This window comes from Filicampus tigris, chromosome 9 (assembly GCF_054856515.1).
Source record: "Filicampus tigris isolate MCC_2025a chromosome 9, RoL_Ftig_1.0, whole genome shotgun sequence".
Taxonomy (NCBI): domain Eukaryota; kingdom Metazoa; phylum Chordata; class Actinopteri; order Syngnathiformes; family Syngnathidae; genus Filicampus; species Filicampus tigris.
The window spans coordinates 25,505,099-25,523,772 of record NC_141225.1 but is presented as its reverse complement, the minus strand read 5'-3'; the positions used below and the strand labels follow the sequence as shown (position 1 = coordinate 25,523,772).

The 18,674-nt window shown below is 51.1% G+C and overlaps 1 protein-coding gene and 1 pseudogene across 13 annotated transcripts in view; both read left to right on the top strand.

The window, feature by feature from the left end:
• The first annotated feature begins 1,247 nt into the window (after positions 1 to 1,247).
• On the top strand, positions 1,248 to 2,827 carry LOC147142777 (gamma-glutamyl hydrolase-like; annotated as a pseudogene). The gene is made up of 4 exons (XR_015088100.1): positions 1,248 to 1,333; positions 1,787 to 1,896; positions 1,999 to 2,089; positions 2,394 to 2,827. The product of XR_015088100.1 is annotated as a gamma-glutamyl hydrolase-like (transcript).
• Positions 2,828 to 8,878: 6,051 nt separating this feature from the next.
• ptprt (protein tyrosine phosphatase receptor type T) overlaps positions 8,879 to 18,674 on the top strand; it is a 107,330-nt gene continuing 97,534 nt past the window's right edge. For 4 of the 12 annotated variants that reach the window (XM_086039692.1, XM_086039688.1, XM_086039687.1 and 1 more), the window contains exon 1: positions 8,904 to 10,124. In XM_086039692.1, coding sequence (XP_085895818.1) covers positions 10,037 to 10,124 — 88 coding nt within the window. In that variant the 5' untranslated portion in view covers positions 8,904 to 10,036. Of the gene's footprint in view, positions 10,125 to 18,674 lie in introns of all 12 variants that reach the window. The other 8 variants (XM_086039681.1, XM_086039684.1, XM_086039685.1 and 5 more) reach the window with 5 other exon arrangements.

Genomic DNA, 18,674 nt, shown 5'->3' with positions numbered 1-18,674 from the left:
TACCATAAGACGTAGCTAAAAGTTCTCGGTATCGAACGTTAGCCGAATGTTAAGTATGGCAGAGCCTGGCGTACCTAATTGCGTCCGGAAGCCTCGGGTGGGCGGGGCTTGCATTCCAAGAGGAGACTCGCGTGCCCAACTGCGAATTGCAAGTCGGTCTCCCGGACAGCATCGTCGCGTCGTGTGGCCTCTGCGTCCTCCATCTGGCGTCCGGATGCGCTTTGCGGGGGTGGCGGCTCTGCTGACTCTGCGGGCCGCCGCCGCCGTCCTGCTGTGCTCGGCGGCGGCGGCGGTCAACGTTTAGTGTGATTGATGGGGAAGTCATTCAAGTCATGGCAAAAAATGTTTTCGTTCTTCACAATTCTAAATGCTGCTTTTTACTTGACTTTAGATTTGTTTCTGCTTGCACTTGTATTAAGAATGTACCGAGCAAGGTTCGTGATTTATGTGTGCGCGCGCATTCGATTTCATGAAAGCATGAACGTTGATGGTATGCTAAACAATGACATCTCAGCCATCTTGTTTTTTGGCTACGGCGTGAAAAGAACGATTCTGATCAATCGCGGCGAAGAGGAGTACGTCCAGATGTTCTCGGCTATTAACGGGTGAGCTGAGCAGCGTCGTCGCCGTCGCTGCTGGCGTTCAAAACGTGACAGCGTTTTGTGCTTTCTTTTGCCGAGGCTGCTGTTGCCGGGCGGAGACGTCGCAGTACGCGCGAGCCGGGATCTTCTACCGCCTCGCTCTCAAGGTCGCTTCCAAGCTCCGTCTCGCTTCCTCCGACACATGGAGCTATGTTGTTGGCAGACATTACGGAACCTTCGTTGTCTAAGATGGTATTGCGCGCACGTCCTTGCGCCCCCCGCAGGCCAACAACGGCGGTGACTACTTCCCTCTCTGGGGTACGTGTCGGGGTTTCCAGCAGCTGACGGTGCTGACGGCCAACAGGGACCTGCTGGCAACCGCCGACACCGAGGCCGTCGCTCTGCCGCTCAATTGCACGCCGGGCGAGGCAGCGCGCGTCGTCGCCGACCGAGGCTGAGCCATCGACCGCCGTTGCAATAATGTCAGCGTTTGACAAAAGGCGATTTGCGAATGGCAAAGCCTGCGATGGGAGTGCTCATTGTGCGGCGCAGGCAGGGAGAGAAGTCGAGGCGGCGCCGGAAGGCCGTCGCGTCGGGCGCGCGTACGTCACTTCTCCCGCGAGTCCTTGAGGGGGAGAGCTGAGGCTGGCCGCCGCACAGCGCCCGATGCCTCCGCGCCCGACTTGGAGCGCACCGCGGCAAGGGAACGACGGCTACGACTCCCGACACACACGTGCCAAAATGGACGTACAGTACATCCGGAGAAAAGTTTCATATCATTTTGACCTGCTTACCTGCGCTGTATCACTTCAAAAGACGGACTTGTACGAAAGTGTGCAACTGCCAATGTAAAGTCAAAGGTTTGGACTGGGCTACGTCATTCCGTTGCACTGCAAAGTCGTTCAAAATATCGGTGAACTCGTTGAAACACGTTGGAAAAGTTGATGCGACGTATTGCTACAGTCGTTTGAACGTCACGGTAAGAGGTCGGCTAAATGCTGAAAACATGAGCTTTTTTTCGCTCATGCCACGAGCCACTGACTTAGGAGCGCGCGATTGTGCTCGACAAGCCAAGCTCAGTCGTTCTTTCTGGAAAATGCTGCAAATTTCAAATGTTGTTTTGTGCATTGTGAAATTGTTAGCAGGCAATGAGGATATCCGCCAGTTGTTTCCACACAATACCTCTTGGCGTGATGGGGAAAAAGTCTTCTTGCCTCGCGCCCGGCGTCCTCGTCCAGCCGTCTGTTCCGTAGCTTCCCCAAGGACTTGATGAAGTCGCACCGCCAACTTTCACAGCTGGAGTCTCTCACTTCAGGTACTTTGGTCGCCAGTCATCGCTCGCCCGCGCGTGTGCCTCGGCTTCCTGCCTTCTAAATCTACTGTCCGGCCATTGGCTGCCCGCGTGCCCACCCGTCAGAACTTCAGTCGTAACGCCAAGCTGAAGAGGTTCTACAAGGTTCTGTACACCAACGCGGACGGCGCCAGGGACTTCATCTCGACCATGGAAGGTTCTGTGCCGCCTTGTCTTGTTGGCTACAAACAAGCAGAGCTGGGCCTGTGTGACGCACGCACATTTTCTCGGCCATCAACGGGAAACTTCCAAATATAGCATCGCACTAAGCATGGTCGGAAGCCCATCCCCCCCCCCCCCCCCCCCCTCATCTATGTAATCGTCTATTTTTGTGGTAACCCTGCTTTTGGACTTTGTCCCTCCTTGCCGCCTTCCTTTCTGCCTTGGTTTCCTCCGCGCCTCCTCTTTCCTTTCTTCCTCCCTCGCTTCCTTCACCATCCTCCTCTTCTTTTCTCTTTCAGCAATGAAGAACCAGCACAAGTTCTTGAGCCCTGCACAGGAGGAGCGAGCCCTCATTTACAATTTCTCTCCTGTCTTCACCGGCGCAAGCTCCATCTTTGTGCAGAACGACTACTTTGACTGATGCAACATTATGTACAGTACACTGCAAAGGAAAATGTGCGATGGCAATTGTCTTCCACTAGATGACGCCATCCGACCACTGGATGTAATACATGTCCGTTTGCTGAAGGAGTGCAGCGTGCCTTTATTGAATAAAAATTAAATCACAAAAAGTTAAAAAAAAACAACCTATAATGATGACATAATATGTTAAAAAGAAGTAAATAATCAAAATAAGTAATGTACTTCAATACAAACAAAAGTTTCATTTATTTTGTACCTGCTTACCTAAAAAAGCAAAAGTATATAGCGCCAAATATATGCTGTCTACGTGCTTGTGTGGTTATGTTTTTAGGGGGGGGGGGATGATTTTTTCATAATTCATCATTTCCCTGTTATCTCTCTCAGGCAGCCACATCTACTCAGGCACACACACGCATGTGCTCACTCCGCCGCGTGCGTGTATGTGTGTGCGCGTGTGCGAGTAGCGGGGATTAGATTTAGTGGCGAGGATTATCCTGTGTGAGGATTTCCCCAATCTTTCTCACCTATCAATCATTCTCAGGAAGCCCCGCGATGAAAATGACGCCACCGACATCATCATCTGTGCACCTCCGCCACGCAAAAGCACTTTCAAATGCTTCCATGGGTCCAAATGTGAGAAGCAGCCGCAGGCACGTTGCCATCATCCTCCCTCCGGTGATCGACAGCGTGCGCGAAGAAAAATTAGCATTCGCAATTTCAGTTTGTGCATGTCATGAGCTGGTGTTCCTGATCAAGTGTCCATGGCAAGAGCAGGACGCCACGCACGCGCAGGCGCTCCTGCGTTTGCGGCCTAATCTCGTCTCAGATCTAACGGGATTGCGGGGCCAAACCGGGACACGGGTGCGCGTTTAATGGGGCGAGCCGGCGTGGGCGTGGGCGTGGGCGTCAACCCTCATTTTAGCGAGGCGAGCCCAGAACACATGCGGTCGGGAGGGCGCCCGGTCGCATCGACCGTCGTCGTCCCCATCAGTGAAGCTCCTCATCCGGAACAAAGTTCAGTGGTGACTTCGCGTGCGAGTTTGCTGCATGGCCGCCTTCATGTGTCTTGATGGGCACAACGTTTTGAGACTTTTGTGGGTCTACTCATATTAGAATTGTCCATCAAATTTTGTGTTGCTACGACTAACTGGCTCTGGAGGCCGAAGTCTTTTAAAAATCTAGTTTGGCATAAGTGAGCCAAAATGGCCGACGTCCTGTGTCTGCTCTGGCATGGCTTCACGAGACGTTGATACCAATTTCATGTTGCAAAGTCAAACTGCTGACTTTGGGGGCTGAAACTTGATGAATATTATTATTAAATAGCATAGTTGTTTATTTTATAAATAATTTCGCTGAGAACGTAAAACAATTGTCAAAATGGAGCTAAATGCCAAATGTCCTGTTGCAAAGTCCAATTGACTTCGGTGGCTGAACCAAACAACAACAAAGAAAGAAACCCGGCGTGGCTGTAGGGATGCCACACTCTCTCAGTCCACTCGGTGGCGCCATTGCACCTGGAAGCTACTGAAGTATGAGGACGTGAAGAAGCCGGAGGAGGAAGTAGATGAAGGTGACGAAATGGAAGGTCTTCATTGGAGCACGCCTTTAAGACTTTAGAAGGAATGTAACTCATTCACTTTGAATTGTCACAGTAGCTTAGCAAAAAGGCTAACAAACCCCCTTTCACTTTCAAGCCCTTTGAAACCCCAACGTTGCTGGCAAGCAAAAGGCAAACATTTGAGAAAGTGGGCACTCAAAAAAAGTGTAAACGTCATACAAAATGAATGAGGCAAATGTGGATTTTTATCACTCTCTGATGTTGAGAAAAGGCTGCGTGAATAATTCAACAGAAATGGAATCAAAAGCTACAAACAAAACAGCAATCAAACGGGAACGCTGCCAACGTTTAGCCCGCTTTGAAAACGACTCTCAGCAAAAACACCAAGGACAGACGAACGGGAGGAGGACGAACAAGAAGGCGAGCGACAGCCAAGTGAGTACAACAACAACAATGATCACAATAATGACAACAGTGCTCACTCTGGACTTCAAAATGTAGCAAACCAAAGTCAATTAAAGTCCTCTCACCTTTAGTGGCACCTTTTTTGGACATTTACAGGCATAAGTCACGTAACTGTGGTAAAATATATAACGTATTAAAGTAAAATGCACTTCAGGTTTTTAAGAATGAATTGATTCATTTTTTAAAAATCAAAGAAGACAATTGAGATGACTTTTTCATTTGCAACACTAACCTGACCGCAGCCAGCAAAAATAAAAAAAGCAAGTGCAAAAAAAAGCACAAATACGTATACAACACACGGTTTAGAGCCTTCATTTTGACAAAAGCAGTGCTTTGCTACCGCATTGTGGCATCTGTGTGCCAAGGAACTATGTTGACCTCAGTTGAGGAGCGTCATTTGGACCGGGATTGTGCTTTGCCACCATCTTGTGGCATGTCGAGGCAATCTTAAGCCTTTTTGAGTGGGCGTAAAATCCGGCACGCATGGCGTGCACGGCATATTCAAGGCGTTCAGGATGCCGCCTGCGCTTTTCCGGTCCGGCGGATGGCGCCGAGGAGCAGGCCGGGGGACAACATGAGAAAAAGAAGAGTGTCAGGTGTGAAAGGCGTTCCCGTGGCAACCACACCTCGCCGGCGAGGTTAAGCCGCTAACCAGATTGACATCTGCGGCCGGGTCAACGCGGCGCCGCCAGCTGGACGCGCGCGAACGCTCGGCTTCCTTGCGATCTGATGTTTGCCTTTCATCCCCGCAGCGGACGCCGACTTAGTGGGATTGACCCGCGTGGCCGCGGTCAGCGGTGTCAGTGGCCTTAATCGCCCGCCGACGCCTCTTTGAGTCGCTTGCGCCACGGTGATGCAGCATGTGGCTCCTTATCGTTTGGAGCTCCAAAAATGATGTCCCATAGCACAGCCAAAGCCACCAGCCCTGAATAGAGAGGCGCGGTGGCCGCGGAAAGGACGACATTCGCTCACCGAGCTCACGGACTCACCAAGGGGCGACGGCAGACGTTTCATTAGCAACGCTTCCAAAGTGGCCGAGATGGGGACCAAAGTGCGTTTTGATCCGATTTAGCGTCCGACGTCTTCCCGGCCGAAGCGCGGCGGGCGGGCGGCCGGCCGACAACGCGGCGACGCTTCATTCCCATAAAAGACGGCGAGAGGAAAAAGACCAAACATTTGTACGAGGAAAGGCACCGACTCATTTCCCAAAGGAGACCAAAACGACAAACCAAAAGCAAAGAAAAAGAGGAGTTGCGAAGGTTGAAAGGAACGAGGCAAAGCTGAGGAGAGGACGACTGGTCAGTTGAAAGACGGCTTGGTGGCTAGAAAATGCGCCGAGAGATGCGCAGTTACCTTGTAAACGTAACTTAGTAACTTTACCGATGACTCGCTTTTCAAAGTAGCCAACCTTTGCCTTTGCTCTTTACTTAGGTCTGACTCACTGGTGGCGGTAAATTGGAACTGCTTTTGGTGATGAAAGACTTCCAAAACCTTCAAGTCAAAGTCAATAGGTATTGCACGCATAGTAACGTTTTGTACCTTTGATGAGGAACTCTAGTCTGATGACTTGGCTGGAAAAAAAAAAGTCTAAGGCGTGTGACTGGAAAAGGCACATTTTAGAGGAGCGAGCTACCTGGAACGCGTTGCTAAGCATGAGAATGACTGAAAGGAAGATGGCGTCGGTGGCACAAAACGATCGGGATGGATGGAAAAAGATGCGTTTTGATGGATCAATCAATCAATTGCTATAGAGGAGGAGACCGGTGGATCAATAATTGGGTGGATGGCTGCCCGTACATTTTGGCTTCCGTTCGAAAAGCAATTATGGAGCGACGAGCCCCGGCCGCGGGTGGCGGATTTTCAAAATAAGAGCGCCTCCTGCCCGTGGCCCGCTTTCATTTTGACAATTGCGGAGTCACGTGACGACGCGTCGTAAAAGTGGACTGCATGCTTATGAAAGGGCGGGTGCGCGCGCGCGCGCGCGCGCGCATAACGGCTTTCTGCGCGTTCGTGTGATAGGTGCGTGACTGGAGGCGTGCGCGTGTGTGTCATCGTGTGCGTGTGTTGCGAAAAGAATCCCCCAATAATGATAGCATGAGTAACAAGAATTGCAATTGTGAGCGTGCCGTTGCCGGTGGAAGGTGTTTGAGTGTCGTCGTCGTAAACATGCTCTCGTGACGTCAGCCGTCTTGTTAACCTGTTGACGCTCTACGGGGTCGACAGGACGTCGGTGTCATTAAGTGTGTCCTCACTAATGCAACTGACTTTGAGACGTGCGCGCGCGTGGTGTTGATATTTGTGCGCGCGCGCGCGCGCGTGCGTGTGTGGCAGCAGCCGAGTATAAATCCGACATGAGAGTCTTTCACATAAGGATCTGAGGATTCCGATTTGCCCTTGGGCATTCCCCACCCCACGGACACGCGCGCGCGCGCACTCATCAATAACAAATACAAACTGCTGTCCACCCTTTTGCCATCAGTTCGTCCTCATGCTGGTTTTTGCATCCGCGTTGTGACGTCATTGTGTTTTTGAGACGACCTCTTGGATGTTTTCGCCCGTCGCGCCTCATGACGAAACGGCTGGCGAGTGTCGTTGTTGTTGTTGTTGTTGTTGTTGTTGCTGTTGCTGTTGCTGTTGCTGTTGCTGTTGCTGTTGTTGTTGCTGTTGCTGTTGCTGTTGCTGCCGCCGCCGCCGCCGCCGCCGCCGCCGACGCCCCAGCGTGCCTTCAGCGCCATCCGTCACGTGACATGCATGGGCCCGTCCGGACGAACGCAAGCAAAGTGGACTCATGGGCCTGCCGAGGACTGATGCGCGCCCACCTTGAGGGCGTGGTCAGGACGCCACCGAGCGAGCACGTCAAGGACGCGCGCGCGCGGGCGGGCGTCGTTGCCGGGACAAAAACAAGTTGCTATGGAGACTCCTAAAGTATGGCGATGACGTCACCGACGGTCACCTTTTGTTTTCCTTCTGCGGTCACTTTCAGCACTGTGAGCGATTACACAGCCGAGTAGGGCTTCAACTCAAGCCCGGGTCAGGCGCGAAAAATGGCCTGTCGGGGCTTGAAGTTTAGTATTTCACGTTCGGGATTCAAATTGGCCTCTCGAAATGTCACATGAGGCTGTGCGGGCCCGAAGGTTTCGCATATGGATTGGAACCGGCAATCGGGCTTCCAAACTCAGGTTTCAAGCCAGGGTTGGCCTTTAACGACTACGGATTTAACTCTGTGTTAGGGCTCCAAGCTTTCAAATGAGGCTTTTAAGACAAGTGTCAAGTCTTACGTCTCGGATGAGGATGACGGGTTGAAATTTGGGTTCAAGGTTCAAAATAGGATTTCAAGCAATATAGCCCATAATTACTTCCTTCCTTCTTTCCTTCCTTCCTTGTTCCCGTTCACCCTTCCTTCCACCTGCTTTCTTCCTTCATTTTCCTTTCTTCCTCCCTCTATCCTGCCCCTTCGCCTCCTTCCTTTCATCCCTCCTTCTTTGTTTCCTTCCTTCCTTCTTTCTTTCTTTCTTTCTTTCTTTCTTTCCTTCTTTTGTTTTTTGTTTCCTTCCCCCTTGCTGCCTGCCAGCTTTCAGTCCTCCCTTCCGTTTGTACATCCTTTCTTACTCACTGAAGGAAGAAGGAAGGATAGAAGGAAGGGGTCCTTCCTTCCACCTGCTTTCTACCTTCTATCCTTCCTTTGTCTAGTCTTTCTCCCTTCCTTCCTCTCTTCATTCATTTTCCTTCTTCCTTTCTCCATCCTTCCTTCCTCCTGTTTCCCTCCTTCCCTTTTTCCCTTCTCCCGCCCTTCCTTCGTGCCTTCTGTTTGTACTTCCTTTCTTCTTTCCTCTCCACCTCCCTGCCTCTCATGTGCATAATTGATGAGCGATCAATCAATAGTGAAGTAGCAAAAAATCCAAAGTGACGCTTCTGCTTTGGCCATGCAAACGAGCCATCGATTGGTCGCCGCTTAATCGAGCGAAATATTCGTCAGCTGTCAGGCGAGCGGAGGGCGACCAACCGAGAGGAAAGGTCGCATGTGGAAACGTTTGTCGTGGGACGTTTGCTCAGGTGAGCAACTCGTCGGCCTATGTTTCGGGTTTCAAGCAAGGCTGAGCTGCGTGGGTTAATGTTTAAATTATGCCACGTGGGTAGGGTTTGAATTTCGGATCGCGTTTGAAATACTTTTGAGTGTGTAGCTTAGGGTTTCAAACAAGGAATATGCTTTCAGGTGAGTTTAGGCTTATCGCAAGGCCACACGCAGAAGTCGACTTTGCTTTGCCGTCCTTCATCTTGATGAAATCAACAGCAGTAAGATGACGTGAATATTCTCGCTGAAACCAGACAAACACCATGAAAATCTGTGTGTTTCAAAAAATATTTCATGCGCTTTTTTTTTTTTTTTTGTCGTTCATTAATGAGCGCGGATTGACGTCAGTGAGGCTGCTTGCGGAGGCTTCGGGCGCTAGGACCTGGGGCGGAGCTCGTCAGGCTGGCGCTAAGCGGGGCCCGCGTGAACGGAAACGGGACGTGCGCACTTACCAAAATAAAGGCTGTTGACTCACCACGTTTTCAAAAGCAGAAAAGAAAACATGGAAAAGAGATGTTGTCTTAATTACTTTCGTCTTGTAGGAAACAAAAGAGAGAAAAGAAACGTGAAGACTTTGCACTTCGCTTGCCTTCCGCAGCTGCAAAAGGCAACCATGGCCCACGAAGAGACAGTGGGAAGATGCTCATTTGCACAAATCCAAATTGTGTTGGCATTCAAAAATATTTCCCTGCTTTACGTCCTTCCTTGTTTCTCTTCTTCCTCTTTTCCGTCCTTCCTTAAAACGTTTCCTTCCATCTTTTCCTCGTTTCTTGCGTCCTCGTTTCCTTTCTTTCCTTCTTTATTCTGTTCTTATTCTATAACTCCCTCCCTTCCTTCCTTCCTTGTATCCTTCCTGCTGTCATCCCCTCCTTCCTTCCTTCCTTTTCTAATTCCCTCCATTCTACATTTTCTTCCTTGTGTACTTCCTCCCTGCCTGCCTTGTTCCCTAGCTCGCTTCTGTTCTTCATTTGCTTCCTTCCTCATCCCAACCTGCTTAAAATGATGCTCTTATTTTGAAATCTCCGCGCGCGCGACCCGCTGGTGCGGGCGCGAGCGCGAGCGCGAGCTCGAGCGCCGCTGTCACTGGAGGTACGCGATCCGCCTCCTCCTCCGCCGCCGCCGCCGCCGCAGCCGCCGCCGCCTCCAGCAGCAGCAGCAGCAGCAGCAGCATCCGTGCAGCCAGCCGGCCAGTCCGTCCGTCTGACGGCAAGTCAGTCAGTTCAACTTTCCCGCTTGGCGCAAATGTGACCCCAAAGTCCACCTCTTGGATTTCTCCCCGACTTTTTTCCTTTTTGGAAATTGTTTTGTTTTCGTTTTGCGGGGGTGCCGAGTGCAATAGCTCGGAAGCGCGAGCATGTGAAACAAGTTACGCGAACGAAAGGATAACAAAAAAAAAAAAAAAAAAAAAAGAAGAAGAGGACGAGATGGACGCGAGGACTCACATGCTGATTTGGCGCCTGCTTGCCATCTACTTGGCGCCTTTGGGACTTAGTGGCGCGCAGTTTTTCCCAGGTGAAGTCCTGAGCATCACCATCATTCTTTCTGTATTTGTCCATTCATTCTTCTGATGTCTTCTGCATTGTTTAATTGTCCTATCTACGCTCGCCATGTTTGCTGTGTGGGTCGGGTGGGTGCACCTTGCAGCTGCTGGGGGTCCCGCAACGCGTCCGTACCCCCCAAAATGAGTGTATCACGTGACGGCAAATCGCAACAAATTGGGGGGAATTGCCTTTTTGAATCTCCTATCCATCTCCCTCTATCCATCTATCCATCTATCTATCTATCTATCTATCTATCTATCTATCTATCTATCCATCTATCCATCTATCCATCTATCCATCTATCCATCTATCCATCTATCCATCTAGCCATCTAGCCATCTAGCCATCTAGCCATCCAATCCGTCCTTCTGCCTGTGCAAACTTAGTTTCTTTTTCTCACCCTTTCCGCTTGGTATTCAGCCCACGATTGCACGAGGCGCACGCAGAGCCCCCCACCCTCCACCCCCCAACCCCCACTTGTGTTTCCTTGAGCGAACGTCGTGACACTTGCTTACCTTTGACACATTGACTACACCTTGAATTTCTCTTGGTGTGAACTGATTGCGAAATAGCGATACTTGAATTCGTACGGACTGCCCAAAACGTTTTGTGCGTGGCTGCGTGTTTTGGGAGCTTTGGACGAGTTGTTGCATCTGCAGGGCACTTTTGTGTCGTCAGGGGGCGGTAGTGGCCCATCAGATCTCACGCGCACACACACGTAGTGTGAGTGTGTTTGTCGATGACATGTTCCTTGGCTTGGATGTGATTAGTTATTCTCTGCGAATTGTAAAGCTATTTTCAATAGTGTTAAGGCACACAACACTTGAACTGATGTTTTGCCAATGCTACTTTTTTCTATTTAATGAATTGACCGCCTGTAAGCGTGTTACGAAAAGATATGAATTAAAGGCAACATTTTTTGTTGTTGCTGTAACGGTCTAATTTTTATATGATTTGAATGTGAACTTTTTTTTTTTTTCTACTTTTAGAATTTTTTCAAAACAATATTTTTCACAATGGTTCCAAGACTAGGCTGACTGATAGTGTTTTTTTTTTCTTTTTAAATGTTGATGATTTCTAATGGCACAAAAAGGTAATACAAATATTTTTACAAAACAGGACCCCAAAAAGATGTCTTTATCAATACGGGAGCTTAACATGTTTGCAAGCTTCTGGCAAATATGAGATGATTTGCTTTGTAGTGCACGTCTTTGTTGGCCTATTTTTGTGTTCAAGTTTGGATTTGAAATGAAGGCTTTAAAGCCAGATTGTCACTGGCCCACAAGATCATGTGTGCGCGCGCGCGGCGTATACGTACACGTACTGTGTGTATGCGCGTGTGTGCCGGTAGGAGAGCCACTTGGAAAGCACGTTAATGTGTCTTCAACCGGCATTGTTCCGTCCGTCCCACTCGGAAAGCGTTTTGCGGCCTTTTGAATGATCCCGCGACGACGTGTCCGGTCAAAGTTGACCTTGGGGGAGGTCTCGTCTTGGGAGTCGAAATTGCACTTAAGGAGATTTGTTTGACACCGCGTGTCCGTGTCTTCTCCTTGACGGCCGGCAAAGGAGGACGAAGGAGGGAGGGCGGGAGGAATTCAGGAAGAGGACAAAGAGGTAGAAAAGGACGAGGAAACCGAAAGGAAGCCTCACGACTTGGGATGCAGTCACCATTTTTCCATCTGTTTATTTGCTGAAACAATTTGCGCCGTTTCTCTGCTCCAGCCGGAGCAATATTCCTTATTCCTCCTGCAATGAACGAAACAAAATGAATGCATTCAAGTCCACCGAAACAATACGTTAATATGAATTAAAGAGCAAAAAAAGCAGTGTAGGGATGCGGAATGCGAGTAAATGTGCCGAGGGTCGCCGCGTGTCGACATACGTAGACAGACAGTTGACTTGAAGCATACTCTTGAATGTGCTCATTTGCATCAAGTCATTACAGAAAAAAGACGATGACATTTTTCATGCAATCATTGACTGAATATTATGCAATAAGGTCGACCTCTTCAACTATTTGAATCCTTTTTTTTTTTTTCTCATTCCTGCTCAAACTTTTTTTCCGGTAATGAATTAATTCAATGAAAGTCTGTAATTCAAATGTTTTTCCCGTGTGCCTCATATTGACATTGGCGGGGTTTTTGTGTCTCACCCGCACCTCAACCTCTAGCCCCCCCCCACCCCCCCTCAATCCGAGGCAAATCATTTTGAGGCCATCATTGTCAATTTGCCGCAAGTGAACGTTGAAGTGCGTACATTCATCCGCATTAAAGCCGCGGAACGGCGGCAAATTGCGGGGCGCACTTAGCGCTCTCTGCGTTGTGGCATCAGCGCAGATAATGGAGACATAAAACACTGGCAAGCGTCGCGCGCCAACCCCGAGTGCGCGACCCATTTGGCGGCGGCGCTCGCTCGCAAAGCGGCGAGTCAAGTCCCAATTATTGAGGGAGCCGCGTCGAGTGGACGCCTCGGGCGGGGAGCTTCCAAACACCGACCACAAAACAGCAGTCCGACGTTAGCATTAGCGCTAGCAGGGATTTTAGATTGCTTTCATTTCTTCACATATTTGAAAAATGTACACATTTCAGCAGTACTAATGTTTTTCCCGTTCATTTCATTTGAAATGAAATCGTCATTGATCAAGTCAAGTCAAAGCGTCCTTGACAACGATACGTCGGATGCGGCCCCGCTCGTCAAACGACGACCATCTGACGACTCTCGCCTTTGGCGCAATGGGAATGAAGCGGCACAACGCGGCCGTTTTCGTCACGCATTAACATTGACCATAAATTCAAGCCATTAGCATAAATCTTGGCTTCTACCTAGCTTTCAATCTGAGTTCGCCGGCACCGTAAAGCGCTCCTATCTCAAGTTTGTGCTCACAAGTCTAAGCGAAAAATCGCGGCTCTTGACGTGCGTCGTGGTAGTCGAAACTAAACCAATTGGGGAGATAGGAAGGAAAGAAGGAAGTGCGAGCACCATGGCGACTGTGCCGGCCAGCGTCTGCGCCAGCTTGGATGCTAATGAAATGTTCCGCTGCGCCCCCATCGCACGCTCCAGTGTGTGCGTGCGTGTGTGTCTGTGTGGAGACACCAGTGGGACGGTAACAAGGCCCTTGTCTTATTGTCTAACCCTCTTGAGGTCCTATTAACCTTTGCTTAATGCGCACACACACACACACACACTTAAGTGTGAGTTAATTGGCTGAGGCAAATATTGTGCAGTAAGTTAATGCCACTGTTGCACATGGCTGCCCGGGGAGCCATTGCGCGCGCGCGTGCTTGTTTCAGCGATTGACACAAAATTTGCAAAGCCGCTTGGTCTTGACAGGATGCACAAGAAGGTCTCAAGGAGCCATGTCTGAATTTGAACACAAGTACGCTTCCATTTGGCATTCACTCACGCTCAGGTGAAGTCGGGAAAAAATGGCCCCCCCGACACCAATTTATGTGATGCGTGAAAAAGTCTGAAGGAGTCGGACCATAAATTGAACAGGAAATCCACCATTTTGGTTTGAAACTACACTTTCGCACTGAGGCGAGCTCCCTGGAAAGTTTGAAAAGATTAGCGCCCGACACTAGTAAATCCAATCGACGCAAAATGTGGGCCACGTGTCGATCTTAACCAGATGAACAAAAAAGTCTCAAGAGGAGCGGAGATGGCAGCCAAAGCAGCTCGCTCGTTAGCCTGTTAGCGTGTGCTAACGTGGATCTGATTTTCCCCGGGACTCCAAAGTCGTTTTGATACGAAACGAAGCGCAAACAGACAGAGAGCGCGCAGGCGGGCGGGCGCGCTCGTTAGCACGTTAGCACGCTTGGCTGCTAAGTAGCTAATGAGGGTGAAAACAGCTGCAAGAAGACGCCAGCTCGCTTTTCCATGAAAGCCAGTCGGAGCGGAACGTTTAGTCCCGAGTCATTGAGCTCACAATCTGGATGAGGAGGAGGAGGAGGAGGAGGAGGAGGAGGAGGAGCGGGGCTTAAAAAAAAAACAACAAAAAAGCCCAACAAATCTCGGGAAGATCAGGGCTTCAAAGCAGTTAGGGGTGCAAAGAATGCGCAGTGTTGCAATTTAGATTTTCAAGTCCGGTATATTGTTTTAGATGACTGTCTTTGCAGACAGGCTTAAAATGTCAAAGTTAGGGTTTCGAATTAGGGTGTCAAGCCTTGGCTGTGGTTTCAAACAGCCAAAGAACAAGCCAATGCAAGTGAATTTTTCCTTTTGTTTTTCACTGAACTGCCCTATACTTTGTCTAGCTCGTGCGTGCGTGTTTGCGTGAGCGCCAGGCCGGAAAGACAAACGGAAGTGAGTGAACGCGTCCTCGGGCTTTTACAAGTGGAGGTTCTGACCCGAGCCCGGGGCGAGCTGTCCGAGGCAGTCAAGAAGATGACAGGCGGGCCCGTGCGTGCGTGCGTGCGTGAGGTAGCGAAGGCTGTCATAGCCAAAGTGGAGGTGAAGAGAAGTCCCCGAGGTGTTGTGTGCGCGCGAGCGCGCGTGCGCGTTCCGCTCGAGCACCTCGGTCTAGACCGTCTGTCAATCAAATAGCCTCCCTGCCGGCCCACCACGCAGCTGCTGGGACCTGAAGGGAAAAAAAAGGGAAAGACATTGCTTGTGTCAAGTGTTGAAGGGAAGAAAGACGAACAATAGAAATAACGCACAATGTCAAAGTAACCCAAAATCCAGTACGTGTCATACAATGAAAGAAAGGTCCTGTTGGCAGTGGCCACAATGGCTTCTTCAAAAGATGTGAGCTTCGTTGACACACCTAAGGCCCACTCATTAACATTGGATATGCAAATGAGCTTTGCTCCGATTGGCTCGCTGCTCTTTTTAATTTCAGATGGAATACCGCTTTCCTCCGATGGGCAGTTGGCGAGATGCGCGCGTGTTGTTGCCACCATCGAAGGGTCGAGGGGATCCCAGCTGCGCGCCATTGGCGACGCTAAGCTAGCAGGGGCATCGGCACATTGCGCCGCATATGCTTGCGCGCGGTGCCTTGAAGCACAAGCCAACTGGGGATAACCTTTCCGAGGCAAAGACATTTTTGCGGCTAATGATAGCACACATATTGCCATTGACAAAATGAAAATCATCAAAACCGGTCGAGAAATGAGCGAGCTGCGACTTTGTTTCCATTTCCATGAATTGTCTTTGGGAGCGTCGCCCCCGCCAACATGGCTGCCACGTAGGCACGTCGCTGTCTTCATATCTGTGGCAACAGGACGGCTTGGGGTCCCCCGAAGTCAATTTTTTTCCACCTCCGCTGTGACGTCTGATGACTTTGCGGCCGCCCAGAGACGACTGTGAGGCCAACTGACCAATTTGTGTCTACGTGCGGCTGTGTCGCAAGACGCAGGCGCCTTGTCGCTGTTCGGCCATTGTCTTGAGCCGAGTGGGCGCGTGGCTAGCCAGCCGCAACTCATTACCGCGATTTAGCTAAGCGCCTAGCATTCCTCTAGCCGAGAAGGCAGAAGCATGTGTGACCGTTGGCCGTGTGTGACCGTGGGTGCACCTTTTTCACCCTTAGCGTGACATCTTCAACATTGACATTGTTGCGATTCGTCGGGAGAGCCCGAATGGATGCCGCGGTCCCAATTTCGAGCGTCCGCCGTCTGCGCCGTGCAACTCTGCCTTGTGCAATGAAAATAGAAAACACAACCACAGTTTCCACAATAAAAGTGGATGCGAGAAGGCACCCCCGGCGGCTGCGTGGGTCCAAGGTCACTGAAGGGTTAGCCAGGGTAGACAAACAGGAAGTAGGCCAACAAAACACACACACACACACGCACTCGTGTCCAGCTATGAAAGGTGCGCGCACCTGTCTAAAAGTATAAACATAAAAACAGGCGCACACGCGCCCTTGGCTATGACTGTCCTTGCTCTCTCTCTTACACGCACGCACATGCACATCACAAAGCGCACTGTTTAACCTCAGGTAGTGAAAGCAAACACATGTACATAGACACATAAATGCATGTTAGTGCCTTTGGCGTTCCATCAAGGCGTTGTCTTCGGCTTATCCCAGGCCGGCTCGCGGGGGCAGGAGCTTAAGCAGAGAAGCCCAGACTTCCCTCTCCCCAGCCACATCGCCCAGCTCCTCCCGGTGGGTGGGGGGGCGGGGGGGGGGGGGGGGTTCCCGAGGCGTTCCCCGGCCGGCCGGCCGGCCTGGAGACAGACGTCTCTCCGGCGTGTCCCGGGGCGTCCTCGGGGCCCGCCGCTGGGACGTGCCCGGAACACCTCACCAGGGAGGCATCCTAATCAGATGCCCGAGCCACCTCGTCTGGCTCCTCTCAATGCGGGGGAGCAGCAGGTGGACGCTGAGCCCGTCCTAGATGACGGAGCTTGTCAGCTTATCGCTAACGCTCATTTCGGCCACTCGTGTCCGGGATCGTATTCTTCGGGTCACGGCTCACGGCTCGTGAGCATAGGCGACGGGGGGAACGGAGAACGGCCGGTAAATCGAGAGCTTTGCCTTGCGGCTCAGCTCTGCCTTCACCACGGCGGACCGATACAGAGTCCGCATCACCGCCGATGCGGCACCGATCCGCCTTTCGATTTCCCGTTCCACCCTCCCCTCGCTCGCGAACAAGACCCCAAGATACTGGAACTCCTCCCCTTGGGGCAGAATCTGGAGAGGGCACTCCACCCTTTCCTGACCGAGGACCATAGCCTCAAATTTGGAGGTGCTGCTTTTCATGCCAAGCGCTTGACACGCGGCTGAAGAAGTTGAAGAAGCCAACGGCACGACATCATCTGCAAAACGCAGGGACGTAATACCGAGTGACACCACCAAACCGGAAGCCCTCAACACCTGGGCCGCGCCTAGAAATTCTTGGCCGCCGCCCGGCTCACAAAGCGCCCGACCCCTTTGACCCCCCCCCCCCCGCCCCAACCCATTTACACACACACTAACACCAAGGTGACATTTTTTACATCAAGTCTTTACTGCGAATGATGAAATTATTTGAAAAAGCATCCATAGACATGAATTACGATGTACTGTCGAGACTGGAATGGTCTAGAAACAGAAAATGATTGAAGTATTGTACATTCCAAACAGGTACATTGGACTCAAATACACATTAGCTCAGCTTTCTTTTCTTTGCTTTTTTTTTTAGTTGTGCGGTCTTTTCTTCTGCTTTTCATCTTTTCATCAGCTCACTAAGGAATAAAAAAAAGAAACAGCCCATGCAGTAAAATGAGACTTTTCCTATTCAAGGCTGCTTGAAAATGATGAATAGATCCATAAAATAAAGGCCCAAACTCATAAAACGTGTCAGCTCAAGATGATTAGTGCCACACACACACACACGCACACAAACGCAGGCGCGCGCACACCCCCGCACAGTGAAGCAGCTTGGGGAAATGCAGGCGAATAAATAAAGCGCACCTTCACTGAGTTCAGCGAGTAGATGCATATCCACAGACACGACCCACACATTAGGATGTGTGTGATGAAATGTGCATAATGTCAACGCAGCTGAGATGCGATGAGGAAAAGGTTGACATGTGGGCACTAGCGAAGATGGCGCTGGGCCTGCGGGGGGGGGCTTCTGGCCGGGGTGTTGTCGATGCTACCTTGTGTGTATTTGGGCCGCAATTGCGGCCTCGAGTCATTTGGAATCGGATTCCCACAAGCTTGGCACACCCACTTTTGGTCCATTTAGCCCCTTGCTAATATTCGCTGCGTCTCCAGGGGGCGCCTTTCAAGACTCGTTATGAATATTCACGTGAATTTCAGGACCTCGGGCTGCGTTTGGAAGTCACGCCAGCAAACAACAACAAGCTCGCTGGCTGGCTGGCTCGCTGGCACGCGCGCCCGCCCGCACGCACGCACGCCCGCACGCACGCACGCACGCACGCGCACCCTGCAGTGTTCAAGATGAACGGCGCTCACGCTAACCTCGGGGTGGCGGCCGCGCAGCGATCGGCGGCCTTCCCGCGAACCGGCGCTAACGCGCGGCGACACGAGGCAGCCAGTCGCGAGAGGCGAGCCGACGAGACGAGCGGCTCGGACGGGACGGGACGAGACGAGAAGAGACGAGAAGACGCCTGCCGCAGGCGCGCTAAACACTCTCTTTGCCGCTCACTTAGATCACGACGCACACGCGTGCGCGTCGGCATATGCTTTTAAGCGGCTTAATGGGAATATTTCAAGACGTGGGCCTGCTCGCTGACAGCTGATTTAATGGCTGCTAACAAAGAGCCCACGTCGCGGCGAGGCGCACGGAGAGAAGGAGACGCGCACACAGCGATCGAGCAAACGCGCGCACGGTCGACAATTTCACGGCATTTGTGGCCGGCTCGCTAAACATGATTGGGAACACGCCGCACGCTCGCGCTCGAATAAACACGGCAGGTGTCTTTGAAATTACGCTGATTGAAAAAGACTTCCCGGTATTGGGAGGTTATTATGCGCACATTCCTTGACGTTATTTTGGCTCTGAAACGGGTCCTCCGGTAATTCTGGGCTCGGCCGTTTATTCCGACTCGAGTACCGGCTCTTTGACATGTAGAAGAAGTC